Genomic DNA, 21,341 nt, shown 5'->3' on the forward strand with positions numbered 1-21,341 from the left:
ACGTACGTACCGCCCGTGCCCCGCTGCACACACGTACGTACCGCCCGTGCCCCGCTGCACACACGTACGTACCGCCCGTGCCCCGCTGCACACACGTACGGTACGTACCGCCCGTGCCCCGCTGCACACACGTACGTATCGCCCGTGCCCAGATGCACACACGTCTATATACCGTGCCCCGCTGCACACATGTAGGTATCGCCCGTGCCCCGCTGCACACAAGTAGGTATCGCCCGTGCCCCGCTGCACACAAGTAGGTATCGCCCGTGCCCCGCTGCACACAAGTAGGTATCGCCCGTGCCCCGCTGCACACACGTAGGTATCGCCCGTGCCCCGCTGCACACACGTAGGTATCACCCGTGCCCCGCTGCACACACGTAGGTATCGCCCGTGCCCCGCTGCACACACGTACGTATCGCCCGTGCCCCGCTGCACACACGTACGTATCGCCCGTGCCCCGCTGCACACACGTACGTATCGCCCGTGCCCCGCTGCACACACGTACGTATCGCCCGTGCCCCGCTGCACACACGTACGTATCGCCCGTGCCCCGCTGCACACACGTAGGTATCGCCCGTGCCCCGCTGCACACACGTACGTATCGCCCGTGCCCCGCTGCACACACGTAGGTATCGCCCGTGCCCCGCTGCACACACGTACGTATCGCCCGTGCCCCGCTGCACACACGTACGTATCGCCCGTACCCCGCTGCACACACGTAGGTATCGCCCGTGCCCCGCTGCACACACGTACGTATCGCCCGTGCCCCGCTGCACACACGTACGTATCGCCCGTGCCCCGCTGCACACACGTAGGTATCGCCCGTGCCCCGCTGCACACACGTACGTATCGCCCGTGCCCCGCTGCACACACGTAGGTATCGCCCGTGCCCCGCTGCACACACGTACGTATCGCCCGTGCCCCGCTGCACACACGTACGTATCGCCCGTACCCCGCTGCACACACGTACGTATCGCCCGTACCCCGCTGCACACACGTACGTATCGCCCGTGCCCAGATGCACACACGTCTATATACCGTGCCCTGGTGCCCATCATGGATGCTGATGATGATGATGTGGCCTGCTGCCTAGGAGAGGGATGCTGCACAATGGCAGGAGGCATCCATTGATTGCAGTGATGGCTCCTTGGGCGCTCACATGCCGGGCTCAGTACCGGGCTCTGCACCGGGCTCAGTACCGGGCTCTGCACCGGGCTCAGCACCGGGCTCTGCACCGGGCTCGCTTACCTTTGTGTACAGCTCCAGGGCTGCCATGCTTCCCTCCTCGGTGCGGCGCTCCCGGTCCCCGCCTCGGATCCCGCGTTCCCCAGCTGAGGTGAGCGGCGGCTCCTCCGTGTGCTCGCTCGGCAGGCGCAGTCCGGGCGATGTCCTCACTGGAAGGTAACGCCGAGCGCAGCCATATTACCTGCCACACAGATTTCTATTTTGGAGTCGGTCTCTGTGCATTGTGGGTATCAGTGATGGCTGGAGCCCGGGAAGCAGCTGTGATTTTTGCCTTCCGTGCTGTCCGCGATTGCTGGGCTCACGCTGCCTCCCATCGGCTGTAGCGGGAGCATCCACCGCTGCCTGTCAGCTCATCCCGCGCTGCAGTCAGACAGGAGGTGACGCGGCCGGCAGGGGGCGCCAGAGCGCACGTCATGGCCCAGTGGATGGGACAGCATTAACCCCTCGTCTGCCGGGACAGAGACCGCTCCGGTTACAGCGCCACTCCGGCGTTTGTGACTTATTTTCCCGCTGGAGTGGTGTCACTAATCTACGGTCCCTGCCCCAGTATCATACTCACCAACCACCATCTTCTGCCCCCCGGTGCCAATCTGTCTTCTCCAGGTCGCTCCAGTGTTTGCTGGATGAGCCAGAGATCACACTAAGGCCTCATTCACACAAGGGTATATACCGGACCAGTGCAATGCGAGAAAAGCTCTCCCCAGTGTTAGTGAGTCCGTGCTCATCTGCAAGTTTTATCTCGGTTCTAATCGGCTCACACTCGCCAATGCACGGCAATGGTTGTGAGAAGAAATTCGCACGACGCTCGGACCATGCATATACCGTCCGATTTTTACGCAAACATCTCAAAGGAAACCCGACATTTCATCAGCCAAGTACAGTAAATTCACAGCCGGGACGTCAGAATAGAATAGAGCTATAGAACAGATGGAATAGGTAGGTGGCATGTAGAAATGTTATGTCACAAGCCCCCTAGATATAATAAACTAGCACCCTGTCTTTCATGTGGCACTAAAGGGTGTTTAGCCTTATTAAAGTTATTAAATAAATAATAAAAAATGTCAAAGGGTTCACTCAATTTTTAATAACCAGCTAAGGGAAAGCAGACACCTGCGGGCTTGTGTTATCAGGCTGGGAAGGGCCCGGTAACATGGACCTGCCCAGCCTGGGAATATCCGCACACAGCTGTTAGCTTTCCCTTTCCTGCTTTAAAGAATGAGGGGGAGACCCATGTAATTTTTTTTATAACCAGCAAAGAAAAACCAAACAGCTGTGTGCTGATGTTATCAGGCTGGGAAGGTCCGTGGTTATCTTGTTCTTCCCAGGCTAAACATTCCAGCCTTTGCGCTGCCTCAGAATTGGTGCGTCTGTTAGATTCGCTAATTCGGGCGCTTTGCCTCAGCTTTTCCCGATTGTCCTAGTGCGATGGCAATCATTGTAATGGCTTATGGGGTTGATGAAGCTACTGAGTGACCTATGACATGACCAGAAGTGACCTATGAAGCATCGTTCTCAGAATGACGTTCCAATCGCTGATCATTGTAGGATCTCGATGGATTCCGTCAACGCTGCAGGGAATTTTTTTTATTAATAAATTTGTGAATGAGGAACACTTTCTTGTTGTTATTTATTTACCTCTTTTTTATGTCTTTCAGGTTCCCATTTTTGGACCACTTCGGATTTGAGGGACTACATCGGATCTTCATTTTGTTTTTGTTTTTTTATAAGCTGGTGAGTGAGGTGGGGGGAGTATTTTTTTAAATACATAATTTTTTTCTGTGTGTGTTTTATTTTTGATTACTGGGTTAGTAAGATAGACACCTCTCCATTACTAACCCCTGGACTCGATGCTAGCTGACATTACAAAGCTAACATCAACCCCAAGCCTCATTACCCCCGACTGCCACTGCACCAGGGCAATCGGGAAGAGCCATGTTTAAGCGCCAGAATTGGCATAGCTAATCGATGCACTAATTCTGGGGCGGCTGCAGGCTGGTATTTTTAGGCTGGGAAGGGCCTGGTAACTATGGACCTTCCCAGCCTATTAATATCAGCCTATAGCTGTCTGCTTTGCCTTTGCTGGTTATAAAAAAATGGAGGGGATCCCACCTAATTTTTTATGTATGGGGGCTTGTGAAATTATTTGCCTACAGGATATCTATCCTGTTTATTTTATCTATTTATTCTACGTATATCTCTATTCTACTCTGAGGGTTCGGGCTGTGAATTTACTGTACTTGGCTGATGAAATGTCGGTTTCCTTGTTTCCCTTGGGATCTGTGTATATAAATCACAAGGCATAGGTATGGATCATGTGCTGTGTGATTTTTCTCTCACATCCATTGACTTGCCTTGGCAAGTGCAATCCGATTCTCGCGCCCAATCATAGCATGCAATGTTTTCTCGCATTGAACTCGTCCGATTTATATGCTCATGTGGGCGAGCCTTTACACTGAGAGCTTGTGATCGTTACCTCTGACTACCAGTCAGTTAGAAGTTGTGTCCACAAGGTGGAGGCATGGTGCTGAGAAGGACTGAAGACGGCGGCAGGTCAGTATATGGCTAGGGTCAGTATACTCACATTAATAGCAGCACTCCACCGCTGAAATAAAATAAGACGGAGTGGTGCTTTAACATCTTTACCGCATCTACATATATTTACGTCATATGTTGACTTCGACGCTGAGCCTCACATGACAGCTGATTTAATTAGCTGTCATGTGCCTTTAACAGCCGTGGGTGGATCGTAGCTCCGCCCACAGCTGTTAACCAGTTAAAGGGGATCTGTCACCCCAAAATTCGCCTATAAGCTGTGGCCACCGGCATCAGGGGCTTATCTACAGCATTCTGTAATGCTGTAGATAAGCCCCCAATGTATCCTGAAAGATAAGAAAAACAGGTTATATTATACTCACCCAGGGGCAATCCCGGTCAGTTCGAGTCCGATGGGTGTTGCGGTCCGGGTCCAGCGCCTCCCATCTTCATGCTATGATGTCCTCTTATTTTCTTCCTGCGCGGCACCTGCACAGGCGTACTTTGTCCTGTTGAGGGCAGCGTAAAGTACTGCAGTGCGCAGGCACCGGGAAAGGTCAGAGAGAATCAGCACCTGCACACTGCAGTACTCTGCTCTGCCCTCAACAGGACAAAGTACGCCTGTGCACGAGCCGCGGCAGGAAGAAAAGAAGAGTACGTCACTTCAAGTAATTACCTCATATCATTACTGATAAGTAGGAAAGTGTAAATGACCATATGTATGACATTATCTTAGGGCAAATGTAATTAATCACATTCCTGCTTTTACTGTTCTATTTGTTCTGGTTGTATAACCCATTCACATCGGGGCCATTGTCCAGTTTTTCTTTTTTTCCTCTCCTTCTTCCAAGAACCATAACTTTTTCATCGGGGCCATTGTCCAGTTTTTCTTTTTTTCCTCTCCTTCTTCCAAGAACCATAACTTTTTTCATATTTCCGTCAATATAACCGTATGAGGGCTAGATTTTTGTAGGATCAGTTGTACTTTTGAACCATTTATTTTATTATATAGTATACTGAAAAATGGGGAAAAAATCCAAGTTCAGTCAAATTGCAAAAAAAAGTGCAATTTTTTTTTGCGCTTTATTATTGCGTGGGAATTTTTCTGAATATTTTCTCATGCTAGAGTTCATATGAGTTTATGCCAGCAGGGGGTGCAGCACCGCAAGTCTAGGATGCTATGTTCCCCTGTATTCCATTCATTCCCCAGTATTTACAACCAGGAGCAACAGCTGCATTAGCAGAGCTCCTGGTTGTAAATTTATTTAACCCCTTCAGATGGATTTACAGCGTGGGACATGACTGGTCGCCGGAAAGGTATGGGATATTGTTGCTTTTTTATCTTTTTTTTTTTTTACAGAACGAGGGTCTTCAGATGGATTAAGCGTACAATAAAGATTTTAAAACGCCATGTGTATTTATTTCATTAAAATACTTTATTTGTGTGTATTATTAACCCTTTACTACTATTGGATTAATAATGGATAGGTGTCTTATTGACATCTCTCCATTATTAACCAGGCTGAATGTCACCTTACATTAGCAAGGTGACATTAACCCTTTATTACCCCATATCCCACCACTACTCGGGAGTAGGAAGAGAGAGGCTAAGTGCAAGAATAGGCGCATCTTCCAGATGTGCCTTTTCTGGTGTGGCTGGGGGCAGATGTTTTTAGTCGGGGGGGGGGCAATAACCATGGTCCCTCTATAGGCTATTAATTTCTGCCCTCAGTCACTGGCTTTCCCACTCTAGCGGAGAAAATTGCACGGGAGCCCACGCCAGTTTTTTCTGTGATTTAACCCTTTATTTTAACACCTAGAGCCACCAAATTTTGCACACAGACACTTCTAACATTAGTAGTAAGGAATATGTTAGACTGTATGTAAACCATGTCTCATATCCTGTCGGGTTTGATAAGGAGATAGCAAAATCCAGCAATTGAATTACAGGCTTTTAAGCTATCTAGCCCCGTATGAAATATAAATATATATATATATATGTCTCACTGACATATATATATAGACTGTATATATGTTTTCACGAATATTTGAGCCCATGGATCCATTCTATGTCCATTTTGCAAGCCGGCAAGAAAATCTCGCCGTCCAGATGCCATACGGATAATTTTTAGAGAAAAAAATCGCATCCTCGCGTTGAATACGGATCACTGTTCAGGAACTTTTCTGCATATTACGCCTGTAAAAAACGGACCGTATTTCCCTACGCTAAGTGTGACGCCGGCCTTAGGAGTTTTTTCATCCATAGTAACATAGTTATTAAGGTTGAAGGAAGACTTTAAGTCCATCTAGTTCAATCCATAGCCTAACCTAACATGCCCTAACATGTTGATCCAGAGGAAGGCAAAAAAAAACCAGTGGCAAAGAGTAAGCTCCACACTGGGGAAAAAAATTCCTTCCCGACCCCACATACGGCAATCAGACTAGTTCCCTGGATCAACGCCCTAACAAGGAATCTAGTATATATAACCTGTAACATTATATTTTTCCAGAAAGGTATCCAGTCCCCTCTTAAATTTAAGTAATGACTCACTCATTACAACATCATACGGCAGAGAGTTCCATAGTCTCACTGCTCTTACAGTAAAGAATCCGCGTCTGTTATTATGCTTAAACCTTCTTTCCTCCAGACGTAGAGGATGCCCCCTTGTCCCTGTCTCAGGTCTATGATTAAAAAGATCATCAGAAAGGTATTTGTACTGTCCCCCCATATATTTATACATTAACATAAGATCACCCCTTAGTCTTCGTTTTTCCAAACTAAATAGCCCCAGGTGTAGTAATCTATCTTGGTATTGCAGACTCCCCAGTCCTCTAATAACCTTGGTCGCTCTTCTCTGCACCCGCTCTAGTTCAGCTACGTCTTTCTTATACACCGGGGACCAGAACTGTGCACAGTATTCTAAGTGTGGTCGAACTAGTGACTTGTATAGAGGTAAAATTATGTTCTCCTCATGAGCATCTATGCCTCTTTTAATACATCCCATTATTTTATTTGCCTTTGTAGCAGCTGCCTGACACTGGCCAGTAAATGTGAGTTTGTCATCCACCCTTACTCCCAGGTCTTTTTCATTGACGGTTTTGCCCAGAGTTTTAGAATTAAGCACATAGTTATACATCTTATTACTTCTACCCAAGTGCATGACCTTACATTTATCCCCATTAAAGCTCATTTGCCATTTATCAGCCCAAGCTTGTAGTTTACATAAATCATCCTGTAATATAAAATTGTCCTCCTCTGTATTGATTACCTTGCAGAGTTTAGTGTCATCTGCAAATATTGAAATTCCACTCTGTATGCCCCCTACAAGATCATTAATAAATATGTTAAAAAGAAGAGGGCCCAATACTGACCCCTGTGGTACCCCACTGCTAACCGCGACCCATTCTGAGTGTGCTCCATTAATAACCACCCTTTGTTTCCTATCCCTGAGCCAGCTCTTAACCCACTTACACATATTTTCCCCTATCCCCATTATTCTCATTTTATGTGTCAACCTTGTGGCACCGTATCAAAAGTTTTTGAAAAGTCCATATACACTACATCTGCTGGGTTCCCTTGGTCCAGTCCGGAACTTACCTCTTCATAGAAATTGATCAGATTAGTCTGACAGGAATGGTCCCTAGTAAACCCATGTTGGTATTGAGACATGAGGTTATTCCTCTTCAGATACTCCAGTATAGCATCCCTTAGAATGACCTCCAGGATTTTACCCACAGTAGAGGTTAAGCTTACTGGCGTATAATTTCTGAGTTCAGTTTTTGTCCCCTTTTTGAATATTGGCACCACATTTGCTATACGCCAGTCCTGTAGTACAGACCCTGTTATTATGGACTCTTTAAATATTAAAAATAATGGTCTATCAATGACTGTACTTAATTCCTGCAGTACTATCCATGGTAGTGGGCTCATTTACAATTTTGCCTAAGAACACTGCCACGAATGAAGGATTGTATCTAAACATCCTACAAGAGCACCTTCTCCCAATCATCCAGGAGAAGTCTGGTGTTGAACCACGATTTTCCAGCATGATTGAGACCAGTCAGAAGACAAACATGATAACTAAGTGGCTCAGTGAACAAAACATCAAAATATTGGGTCCACGATTAGGAAATTGCCCAAGTCTCAATCTATTTGAGAACCTTTCGTCAATCCTTAAAAAGTGGTTGGACAAACAAAAATACAGAACTTGTGAGAAACTCCAAGCACTGATTACATAAGAATTGGTTGTCAGCAGTCAAGATTTGGCCCAAAAGCTGATATCCAACTGCCAAGGTCGAGGGCAGAAGTCTTGAAAAATAAGGGCCCTAGATTAGGGACAGTGAACTATAACCGTAGTAATTGTCATCTACTATCGTATTTTTTACTGAATTGAGTTAGTTAGAGTCAGATAGTAAAGAGAAAAAAAATTAGATTAGGGAAAGTAAAATATACTGTAGTAATCGTCGTGTACTAAAGTATTTTTTACTGAATTGAGTTAGTGTCAGCGTGGAAAAAAATAATAATCCGTGCGTCCACTCTACAGCCGTCGAGCGCTGATCACTGACACACATCAGTGAGCGGCCTCCAGTTCCTACTTTTTTTCGTGAAAAATGAATTGCAAAAAAAAATTTAGATTAGGGACAATAAAATATAAATATACTGCAGTAACCAGCAACTACTAGAGTATTTTTTACTGAATTGAGTGAGGTTTAGTGTCAGTTACGGGCGCTCAGTAATTTGTTTTTTTTCTGATGTCCGTTTAGTTTGTTTATTATTTACCAATTTTTTATATTTTTCTTTCTATATTCTTTTGTTTTTTTCTCTTCTAAATAAAAAAAGAAGTTCACGCCAAGCACTCACACACATACCTGAATAAAATTTGGTACACACACAAACACTACATACAGTTAGGTCCATATATATTTGGACAGAGACAACATTTTTCTAATTTTGGTTATAGACATTACCACAATAAATTTTAAACAAAACATTTCAGATGCAGTTGAAGTTCAGACTTTCAGCTTTCATTTGAGGGTATCCACATTAAAATTGGATGAATGGTTTAGGAGTTTCAGCTCCTTAACATGTGCCACCCTGTTTTTAAAGGGACCAAAAGTAATTGGACAATTGACTCCAAGGCTATTTCATGGACAGGTGTGGGCAATCCCTTCATTATGTCATTCTCAATTAAGCAGATAAAAGTCCTGGAGTTGATTTGAGGTGTGGTGCTTGCATTTGGAAGGTTTTGCTGTGACGTAAACATGCGGTCAAAGGAGCTCTCCATGCAGGTGAAACAAGCCATCCTTAAGCTGCGAAAACAGAAAAAAACAAGCCGAGAAATTGCTACAATATTAGGAGTGGCAAAATCTACAGTTTGGTACATCCTGAGAAAGAAAGAAAGCACTGGTGAACTCATCAATGCAAAAAGACCTGGGCACCCACGGAAGACAACAGTGGTGGAGGATAGAAGAATAATCTCCATGGTGAAGAGAAACCCCTTCACAACAGCCAACCAAGCGAACAACACTCTCCAGGAGGTCGGCGTATCAATATCCAAATCTACCATAAAGAGAAGACTGCATGAAAGTAAATACAGAGGGTTCACTGCACGGTGCAAGTCACTCATTAGCATCAAGAATAAAAAGGCTAAACTGGACTTTGCTAAAAAACATCTAAAAAAGCCAGCACAGTTCTGGAAGAACATTCTTTGGACAGATGAAAGCAAGATCAACCTCTACCAGAATGATGGAAAGAGAAAAGTATGGCGAAGGCGTGGTACAGCTCATGTTCCAAAGCATACCACATCATCTGTAAAACACGGCGGAGGCAGTGGATGGCTTGGGCATGCATGGCTGCCAGTGGCACTGGGTCACTAGTGTTTATTGATGATGTGACACAGGACAGAAGCAGCTGAATTAATTCTGAGGTATTCAGAGACATACTGTGTGCTCAGATGCAGCCAAATGCAGCAAAACTGATTGGTCGTCGTTTCATACTACAGATGGATAATAACCCAAAACATAAAGCCAAAGCAACCCAGGAGTTTATTAAAGCAAAGAAGTGGAATATTCTTGAATGACCAAGTCAGTCACCTGATCTCAACCCAATTGAGCATGCATTTCACTTATTAAACACTAAACTTCAGACAGAAAGGCCCACAAACATACAGCAACTGAACACCACCGCAGTGAAGGCCTGGCAGAGCATCAAAAAGGAGGAAACACAGCATCTGGTGATGTCCATGAGTTCAAGACTTCAGGCAGTCATTGCCAACAAAAGGTTTTCAACCAAGTACTAAAAATGAACATTTTATTTAAAATTATTGAATCTGTCCAATTACTTTTGGTCCCTTTAAAAACAGGGTGGCACATGTTAAGGAGCTGAAACTCCTAAACCCTTCTTTCAAGTTTAATGTGGATACCCTCAAATGAAGGCTGAAAGTCTGAACTTCAATTGCATCTGAATAGTTTTTTTTTAAATTCGTTGTGGTAATGTCTATAACCAAAATTAGAAAAATGCTGTCTCTGTCCAAATATATATGGACCTAACTGTAAGTGAAAAAATGTCGTCTTGCTCGTCCCAAACCTGGTATTCAGTGGAGGAGGCATAAACTTTCCTTGCCTCCGACACCTTTCTGATTCCTCCTCCTCTTCCTCTATGATAACGAAACGCCACGCAGATGCCCCAGACAGAAACTGAACCAGCACCCAGTGTTACTGACCTCACCTTCTGAAAATTTTGAGCCTCAGATTCCAGATTTTGTGGCGCAATCAGGAATCCAATTTGACACCACCGGCTTTTTTCAAAGTCTTTTTCTCTGAGGATTTTGTAAACCTCATGGTGGCTCAAAAAAATTTGTATGCCTAGCAATTTTTATCGGCTTCATCATTTGTCAACTGGACCTCTGTAGACCCCATAGAAATGATGAAGTTTTGGGGGGTTTGGTTCTTCACATGCGGCTAGTGAAGAAGCCAGAAATTAGGCAATATTGGAGAGTTGATGCTTTGTATAACACTCCACTGCACCGCATGGCTTTGGCCCGGACATGTTTGAGGCCATCTACAAATTCTTGCATTGCAATAATAATGAACGATGTCCTCCCCGAAATGACCCAAACTTTGACCGACTTTCTGAAGTTGGGCCCATCATACAGCACTTTAGCAACAAGTTTGCTGAAGTGTACAACCCCCAAACGGACATCTGCGGGGATGAGTCCCTAATACATTTCAAGGGGTTTCTCAAATTCTGCAATACCTGCCCAGTAAAAGGGTCAAGTACAGAATTAAACTCTATAAGCTGTGTGAGAGTACCACAGGGTACACCCACAGGTTAAGAGTTTATAAAGGGAAAGACACCTGGATTCAACTACCTGAATGCCCCCTTGGAGTAGGAGTGAGTGGGAAAATTGTGTGGGATTTGGTGCACCCACTGCTGGACAAGTTTATCACCTCTATGTATATAACCTTTATACCAGCATCCAACTCTTCAAGTCCCTCTCTGCGCGAGGTATTGCAGCCTGTGGTAAGGTCCGCAAAAAATCAGATCTGGCTAGGATGCTAAGTGGGCAGCTGCTCAGAAAAGATGAGAGCAGAGCCCAATGTAGCTAAAGTATGCTGGTGGTCAAGTACAAGGACAAGAGGGATGTCCTTTTCTTGACCATCATACATGGTGATGGCAGCACCCCCAGCACTGTACGAGGTATCTCTTCACAGGTCCACAAACCACACTGTTTACTGGGGTACAACAGGTACATGGGGGGAGTTGATCTCTCTGGTCAAGTCCTCTAGTCGTCAGTGCCATGAGAAAAGCCAAGTTGTGTTACAAGAAGCTGGCTTTGCACATCATACAGATGGCAATGTACAACACTTTTGTGCTATCATGATGTGTCGGACAGACAGGGACCATCCTTCAATTCCGGGAAGTAGTGATCAAGGCCCTAATATTTGGCATTCAGGAAAGACCTTGTCCCAGTACTTACTGAATTGAAAGTGCCCGTGTTGTACCTGTGCAACATTTCCTGGGTGAGGTCTGAGGTCTCTCAAACTGAAAAGAGAGGAAGGTTGCATAAATAGGTGTAAAGTGTGTTAAAGAAGGGGGATACATCAGTGTGAAACCCGCCATAAAAAACTTGGTCTGTGTATGAAAGACTGTTTCAGAGTCTACCACTCATCCATAGACTAATAATTTTATTTCTGACTTACACAACTCACATATGCCAAGCTGACGTATACTACACAATTCATATGCCAACCAGATGCACTCTACACTACTCACATATGCCAACCTGATGTACACTACATAACTCACATATGCCACCACATTAAAAAAATTCACATACCAGAAAAAAATAGATGAATTCTAATATAGGGTCACAAGTTGGGGGTTTCCAGTGTTTAGGCACATTAGGGGCTTACCAAACATGACATAATGCCCGCAGACCTTTCCATCAAAGTCTGAATTAAAAACATCACTCCTCCCCTTCTGAGCCTTGCTGTGTGCCCAAACAGTGGTTTTCCTCCACATGTGGGTAATCGGCATACTCAGGACATTTCATAACAGATTTTGGGGTTCATTTTTCCTGTTACCCTTGCGAAAATAAAGAAAAATTGGGGATAAAAGATAATTTTTGTGGAAAAAAATTATTTTTTTTATTTTCACAACTCAACATTATAATTTTTTTATGAAGCACCCGAGGGTTCAAGGTGCTCACCACACATTAGATAAATTCCTTTCCTTGGGGGGGGGGGTGTCTAGTTTCCACATTGGGGTCACTTGTGGTGGATTTCCATTGTTTAGGCACATCAGAGGTTCTCCAAAAGCGACATGACTATTCCATCAAAGTCTGCATACCAAAACGTCACTCCTTCCCTTCCTAGCGCCCTAACGGTGGTTTTCCCTAATATATGGGGTATCAGCATACTGGGTTGAAATTGCACAACAATATTTGGGGTCCAATTTCTCTTGTTACCCTTGTGAAAATAAAACATTTGGGACTAAAATATCAATTTTTATGGAAAAAAAATGTTTGTTTTTTTATTTTCTCGGCTCTACGTTATAAACTTCTGTGAAGCACCTGGGGGTTCAAAGTGCTCACCACACATCTAAATAAGTTCCTTGTGGGGTCTAGTTTCCATAATGGGATCACTTGTAGGGGGGTTTCCACTGTTTAGGCACATCAGGAACTCTTTAAACGCGACATGGCATCAACTAATGTTTCCAGTAAATTTTGCATTCAAAAAGTCAAATGGTGCTCCTTCCCTTCCAAGCACTGCCATGCGTTCAAACAGTGGTTTTCCCCCACATATGGGGTATCGGCATGTTAAGAAGAAATTGCACAACAAATTTTGATGCAACAGCAGTCATCAAAGCAAAAGGTGGCTACTTTGAAGAACCTAGAATATAAGACATAATTTCAGTTGTTTCACACTTTTTTGTTAAGTGTATAATTCCACATGTGTTAATTCATAGTTTTGATGCCTTCAGTGTGAATGTACAATTTTCATAGTCATGAAAATACAGAAAAATCTTTAAATGAGAAGGTGTGTCCAAACTTTTGGTCTGTGCTGTATATATATATATATCTATATATATCTATATATATATAGATATATATATATACACCACATTTGCTATGCGACAGAGCTGTGGTATATGGAGATTGTAGATTGTAAACTCTTATGAGCAGGATTGGCATTGTCTTTGCTTTAATTATTGAAATATCTATTGTAGTGATGAGCGAGTATACTCGTTACTCGAGATTTCCAGAGCATCGTCGGGGGTCCTCCGAGTATTTTTGTAGTGCTCGGAGACTTAGTTTTCCTCACCTCAGCTGAATGATTTGCATCTCTTAGGCAGCTTGATTACATGTGGGGATTCCCTAGCAACCAGGCAACCCCGACATGTACTTATGCTGGCTAACAGATGTAAATCATTCAGCTGAGGTGAGGAAAACTAAATCTCCGAGTACTAAAAAATACTCGGAGGTCACCCGAGCGTGCTCGGGAAATCTTGAGTAACGAGTATACTCGCTCATCACTAATCTCTAACGTTGTTACTTATGACTTGTATATGAACTGTTGAAGCGTAAAGCGCTGCTAAATATGTTGGCGCTATATAAATATAGATTATTATTATATTGAATCTGTGAATATTAGAAGTAATGTTTATCATGGTACTTATTTCCTGTAGTATTTGGGGTGTATGCTATCCTGGCCCGGTGACTTGTCTACTTTAGTGTTTTTGTGGTTACACCGCACTTGCTGCTGGGTTAAACAGGTGAAATTTAATGGAAAATGTAGGCTATTCCTGATCATGTCATCACTCATGAGAATATCATGTGTAAATACCATAGAGAAGACTTTTAATAAATTGACTCTTTCCTCATCCTCTTCCGTTATTTCGCTTAGTTTTTTTTATAATGAGGCCATTACTCATTTTTTAATCTCTTACTGTTTATGTTGTTGAAGAATATTTTTGGATTATTTTTACTTTCTTGACCCCCAATACATTAGTATTGCCTCTTTTTGTGCCCTCATACAGTATTTAAAATTAGTTTACTGTCCATCATAAATTAATAATCTATGGAGGGCCCAATTTAGAGGACTTGTAGGATCTTCTGCTGACGTCTTGCTCCAGATACCACAAGACTCGCTCAGTAGACAGTCTTCAAACAAAGCTTTTTATGTCATTTTTGAAGTTAAAGGGAACCTGTCACCCCGTTTTTTAAAGATTAGATAAAAATAGTGTGAAATAGGGGCAGAGCTGGGCTTTACATTAGTGCCTTTTTGGTGCCTTTACACCCCCGTTAGGCTGCCGAAATACCTTTGTGAAGTGGCCGTTTTGTCCTGTCACTCAAGTTGGTCAGGTCGGATGGGCGTGGTCACAGCGCTGTTTCTCCCCCAGATAAGGCTCATCATTACGTTGGTGGCGTAGTGGTGTGCGCATGTCCAAAGAGAAGATCCACTGCCCAGGAGATTCAAAACAGCGCGGTCTACGCTATTCGCCGTTTACCGGTGGGCGCGGCCATCTTTCCTGTGGCTGCGCGTGCGCAGATGGAGCGCTCTGCTGCCCGGGGCTTCAGGAAAATGGCCGCCGCGATCTCCATCTGCGCACGCGCGGAATCCCGCGGCCATTTTCCTGAAGCCCCGGGCAGCAGAGCGCTCCATCTGCGCACGCGCGGAATCCCGCGGCCATTTTCCTGAAGCCCCGGGCAGCAGAGCGCTCCATCTGCGCACGCGCGGCCACAGGAAAGATGGCCGCGCCCACCGGTAAACGGCGAATAGCGTAGACCGCGCTGTTTTGAATCTCCTGGGCAGTGGATCTTCTCTTTGGACATGCGCACACCACTACGCCACCAACGTAATGATGAGCCTGATCTGGGGGAGAAACAGCGCTGTGACCACGCCCATCCGACCTGACCAACTTGAGTGACAGGACAAAACGGCCACTTCACAAAGGTATTTCGGCAGCCTAACGGGGGTGTAAAGGCACCAAAAAGGCACTAATGTAAAGCCCAGCTCTGCCCCTATTTCACACTATTTTTATCTAATCTTTAAAAAACGGGGTGATAGGTTCCCTTTAATGGCGCTTTCTTGAAAATGCAGAATGTTCTAGGTCTGCGTTTTTTTTCTTCTGGTGTTTCTTCCATGGTCTTCTCCATAGGAATTGATTAATACATGTGCAAAATGTTTACAAATAACTAAATAAAAAGCTGCAAAACACATTGAAGTAGCCCTCTAGTTTTATATTTTCGTAGAACTTTTCCAATGTTCCTGTAATATAACCTAGGGGTTAAAATAAAAATATCCTTTACTATAAACTCATTTGCTCCTTAGTAAATATTAGCAGAGTGGAACACACCTAAGAACCTTGCTGATTTGCCAGTCTAATATTTGGGTGGTTTCTCAAACAGTTTTATGGGAAAATGCCAATGCAATTTTTGTTCCAAAGTCAAAAATGTATTTAGAAGGAAGACATAGTAGTAGTAGAAATGCTTCCTTTATGTTTTCCATTATAACAAATCCACGTTTAGTTTTGGCTGTAAAAATAATGTCGTAAAATTCAGTATAACTTCCAGTTACGTCACAAATAAAACTATGATGGGAGTGTTGTTTTTTGCCTTTCTAAGAAAAAACTAACATTCTTCTGCATAACATTGAAAATAGCAATCAATAGCCAAATAAATTATTTTATTTGTACTTAGTATTAAATAGCAAGCGCTATGTTACACCTGAAAATGATGCTCAAAAAGGCCGTACTTCCTGATAAAAGGGGCATATTACAAAATAGTTCCCAGCAGAATGAAGAACAACGTCCCATTCCTTTTCAGTACTATGAAACCGCAGGCCAACACTGATGGGCAATTTTCCGAATGTATGTGGCCAGTGGTCTTGTGTAGTATCACTCTACTGTAGTTGCAAAATACCTTCATAATCCTATTACTAATCCATTTCTGTCCTCAAGTTAGATAATAGTGGAATACTATGGTAGTTGAATACATGTGTTTATCAACATCAGCTTTGAAGTTGATATTTCCATCTTTTGTTGAGAATTCTCCATACACTGGGCGAACAGCACAGATACAAAGCTTTGGCACCTTCTCTGCAGCTATTAATCGCTGGTGGCCAATTGAGAGTATGTTTATGACAGATAGACTACACTACTCCCAGTCCCACCCCTGTAAGAATTTATTGGGCATAAAAACAGAGCAATAGAACATAATGCAGTAATGATGGCTGTGAACAATCTTGAATTAGTTTGCTTGTTTCTCAAAGTCAGCTAGTTCCCAGCAAGGGACACCAGGCCTACTTGCACCAAGATACTCAGTGGGAAGGCAGTAGAAGTAAAAATGAAAGAACATCTACTCTGAGAGGGTCAATGCAAATATGTGCCCAACAAGGGAGGAAGATGTGACATCCTATGCAGACTAATTGAAATAGACTTAATGGTACCAAAAATCCTCTTTTCTTTGCAGCCTCACTGGGGCATTGCCGAAAGCAGACCTTTCAGGCTGACATTCGAGCGACTAGTGCTTTAAGTAACATTCTGCCAAGACTTGCGTCTGCCGACGAAAAGCTAAGTCATCTATAAAGCTTTAAAAATATGTGGACTGAACACAAAGTCGCAGACTGTTACAGAAATGATGAACTGAAGCCAGATGTAAAACTGCCTAGAAGGCTCCCACCGCCTGGGTGGAGCGAGCTATGACCTTGAATAGAGGAGCTCTGGCTTTAACCCGATATGCTTCTAGAATTGAACCCACAGAGCAATAGTAGCATTTGAGGTGGCCAGACCTCTGCAATGACGGTTCGGAATAATTAACAAGTCTCTGAATATTTGAATGGGGTTGTGAAAGACAGGTGGAGACACAAAGCTCTGATCACATCCAGCCTGTGTAAGGACCTCTCAGAAGGATGACAGGGCTAAAGGTAGAAAGAAGGATGGAAAGAAGCAATCCTCCCATGAAAGTTTTTATCCTCTTAATATATTGCAATCACCATGCCATATGGCACTATGTACTTACAGTTGCTCATTTTGCCTTTCTACCCAGATAATTCTTCTATTTTCTCTGTGCTATGAAGAAACACGAAGTTTCTTGTCCCTGCAAAAATCATCCCCCTCTTCCCCCTCAAAACCTCCTTGTCTGGGTGAAAGACAAGGAACCTGTGGGCCACATCCGGCCCTCTGGCTGTCTCAGTCCGGCCTACGAACCTAGACAGCCGTGGGGCTGAAAACCTGAGGTCCGTGGGCCGCATTGTGCCCGCCCGCTCACTGTCTCCTGCAGTCAGCATTGGTGGAGGAGGGGCATCCGGCCACTTCCACCAATCAGCGTGTGAAACAGCTGACGCGATGACGTCATGTCATCGCGTCAGCTGTGTACCACCGGAGAGTCAGCGCATCGGAGACAGAAGCAGAAGCAGGGCGCCTGGGAACGGGACTGAGGTGAGTATGTGGTGTTTTGGTGTGTGTATGTGGTGTGGTGGTTTTTTTCATGTGTATGAACATGGGGATTCTATAGGGTGAACATGGGGATTCTATGGTGGTGAACATGGAGATTCTATGTGGGTGAACATGGGGATTCTATGGGGTGAACATAGGGATTCTATGGGGGTGAACATGGGGATTCTATGGGGTGAACATGGGGATTCTATGGTGGAGAACATTATGGGGGTGAACATGGGGATTCAATGGGGGTGAACATGGGGATTCTATGGGGTGAACATGGGGATTCTATGGGGTGAACGTATGGGTATTCTATGGGGGTGACATGCAGAACATGGGGAGGCTATATGGGTGACATGCTGCACATGGGGATGCTATGGAGGTGTCATGCTGCAAACGGGGAGGCTATGGGGGTGTCATGCTGCACACGGGGAGGCTATGAGGGTGTCATGCTGCACATGGGGAGGCTATGGGAAGGCTGTATACTGCCATGCAATATATGGGGAGGCTGTGTGGGGCTCAATCCGTATATGGGAGGCTGTATGGTGCCTCATTCTGTATGTGGAAAGACTGTGGGGCTCATGCTGTATATAAGAAGGCTGTGTGGGGCCTCATGCAGTATATGGAGAACGTGGGACTCATGCAGTTTATGGGGAGGCTGTGTGGGGCTCATGCTGTACATGGGGAGGTTTTGTGGGGCTCATGCTGTACATGGGGAGGCTGTGTGGGGCTCATGCTGTACATAGGGAGGCTGTGTGGGGTTCAAGCTGTATATGTTGAGGCTGTGTGGGGCTCATGCTGTATATAGGGAGGCTGTGTGGGGCTCATGCCGTATGTAAGGAGGCTGTGCGGGGATCATGCCGTATATAGGGAGGCGGCTGTGTGGGGCTCATGCCGCATATGTAGTAGGCTGTGTGAGGTTCATGCTGCATATAAGGGGCTGTGGGGGGGGTTCAAAGATATATAGGGGGTGTCAGAATTCTTAATTATGCTCAATATTGATACAATTAATATTAATAAATTAATATTGAGTAGAATTAATTTCAAGCTATTAGTTCGGCCCTCCACAACAGTCATGGTCTCTCATGTGGCCCCTCGGGAAAATTAATTGCCCACCCCTGGTCTAGATCACTGTTCTTCAACTCCAGTCCTCAAGGCCCACATCAAGATTCACATTCAGCATTTCCTTAGTGTTGAACAGGTGAGTTGGGGAACAGGTAAGTTGGAGAACACTCGCCTTAGTATGTGTCCACGTTCAGGATGGCCGGCGGTATGGACGGAGCGGCAAACCCGCTCCGCCCTAAGCCCCGCCCCCTTCTGTGATGCGATGACGCCGGATGTGTTCACTGCACACATCCGGCATCATCGCACCCAACTCATAGGGCCCTGTGTTATACCTTGCGGCGCCGCAAGGTATACGGACATGCTGTGATCTAAAAAGACGCGCAGCATGTCCGGAATCGCAGGGCTGCCGGGTGCGTGTTACCACGCATAGTGGAGACGGGATTTGATAAAATCCCCTCCAGTATGCTGTAACATCTGGACGCTGCGTGTTTGACGCTGCGGCTCTGCGCAGTGTCAAACACGCAGCGTTTCCTGCACGTGGAAACATACCCTAAAAAACCTTCAAGCCGCTAATGAAATGGGCCTGCTCAGGATTAAACAAAGAAGGTGAGGAGATCAACAACACCACAACTATTCTCTGACCCAGACATTCAGGATTCTAGGAAGAAAATGGTAAGATTAGGTGGAGATCGCCTTAGAAGCATAGATACAATGAAGGCTGAATGTACACACAGACAGAGCCATTCTCCTCAAGGGGAGGCCTCTTCAGGAAATCAATGCATCTGTTAAACATACCTTAGAAAAGGGACACAGCATCTATACGAAGGAACAGTTGTGGAGACCCACCCAAAGAAAAGGCTAACTAGGTACAGTAGTGTTCAAAATAATAGCAGTGTGTTCAAAAACATGAGTTAATCACAAAATCTTTATACTTGTTTTTATTTCCAGCATTGGGAACATTGCACACTGTTTTATAATTTAAGACATGAAGAGAAATGTATATAATTTTAACTACTATACAGAAAATAACAAAAAATTTACATTGGGCTGATCAATAAAATAGCAATATCTGCATTTGTCGTTGTAAACTCGCAATATGTACTATTTTGTGGATTTAGCATTCCTGAGAATTACTAACCTAATATTTAGTTGTATACCCACAGTTTTATAGAACTGCTTCACAGCTATGTTGCACAGAGTCAACAAACTTCTGGCACCTGTCACCTGTTATTCCAGCCCAGGATGCTTGGACGACATCCCACCATTTTTTGCCATTTGTTAGCTTTGCCTCAGAAACTGCATTTTTGTAGTCACCCCTCAAGAGTTCTATCGGTTTAAGGTCCAAGCATTGGGCTGGCCACTCCAGAACCTAACATTTTCTTGTTGAAACACCCATTTCAAGAGCATATCCTCTTCAGCGTAAGGCATCATGACCTCTTCAAGTATTTTAATATACACAAACCAGTCCATGATCCCTGGTATGTGGTAAATAGGTCTGGCACCATAGTAAGAGAAACATGCCCATATCATGATGCTTGCAACACCATGCTTCACTGTCTTCAGAGTGTACTGTGGCTTGAATGCAGAGTTTGGGGGTCGTCTGATGAACTGTCTGTGGCCCTTGAAAGTAAAATTGTTCTTTTTCGGTCCATCAGTCCACAAAAAGTTTCTCCATTACTCTTTAGGCCAATTGATGTGTTCTCTGGCAAATTGTATCCACTTAAGTACATGTCTGTTTTTTTGTTTTTTTTTACTTAAGGCCGGGTCACACTTGCGAGTGAAATGTGAGAAACTCGTGCGAGTCTCTCACATCAATACCCATCACAAACGCCGGCACTCAGGACCGGAGTGTGCGGCTGTATGTATTTCTATGCAGTTGTGTTATGGAAATTTGGTTTGGATAAATCTATCCCTGTGTGTGTTGCAGCCGTTCCCAATAAGACTGAGTATTTTGAGCGCTCATCAAGAATGGACTGTACACCATTGTGACAGAAAACATTCCATCAATACTGATGATTTATTGTACATACATGGATTTATAATTGCATATAGAAAGGAGGTGGTTAGGGTTGGTTAGTTAATTACCATATTGTCTAGCTCCTCTGTTATTGGTTATCTAAATATATATGGAATATTGTGGTTAATGCACATATGAATGCTGATTAAGCAACTAAAATGTAGCTGTCACATTTATCCTGCTATTCAGCAGGATTCTTAGACATTAGTTCAAGACATCTGGCCTAAGTTCCGGTTTTTGGGTGTCTGGAAAATACCGAGGAACCATCTGGCCTAGCTCATGTGGTCAAGTTGAGCAATTGATTATAAACTAGCTGAGTATATATATATATTTGCGTTTATATGATTATAAAGGAGTATACATGCAAGTGAGCTCTACATGATATATATATTTCTATCACAGTTGAACGCTCCATTCCCGAGTGCTGGCGGCAGTGCCAGGTATTGATGCGAGAGACTCAAGCGAGTTTCTCGCATTGCACTCACGAGTGAGACCCCGGCCTAACAGTGGGACTTTGCGGGGACTTCTTGCTAAGAGATT

The 21,341-nt window shown here is 44.4% G+C and overlaps 1 protein-coding gene across 1 annotated transcript in view; it reads right to left on the reverse strand.

Annotated features, from left to right (window-relative positions):
* MYO5A (myosin VA) overlaps positions 1-1,624 on the reverse strand; it is a 254,256-nt gene extending 252,632 nt beyond the window's left edge. The window contains exon 1 of the mRNA XM_077263766.1: positions 1,249-1,624. Within this exon, the coding sequence (XP_077119881.1) occupies positions 1,249-1,275 (27 nt within the window). The 5' untranslated portion in view covers positions 1,276-1,624. The remainder of the gene's footprint in view (positions 1-1,248) is intronic.
* Between the last annotated feature and the right edge of the window lie 19,717 nt (positions 1,625-21,341).

The sequence above is a fragment of the Ranitomeya variabilis genome, chromosome 5 (assembly GCF_051348905.1).
Source record: "Ranitomeya variabilis isolate aRanVar5 chromosome 5, aRanVar5.hap1, whole genome shotgun sequence".
Lineage (NCBI taxonomy): Eukaryota > Metazoa > Chordata > Amphibia > Anura > Dendrobatidae > Ranitomeya > Ranitomeya variabilis.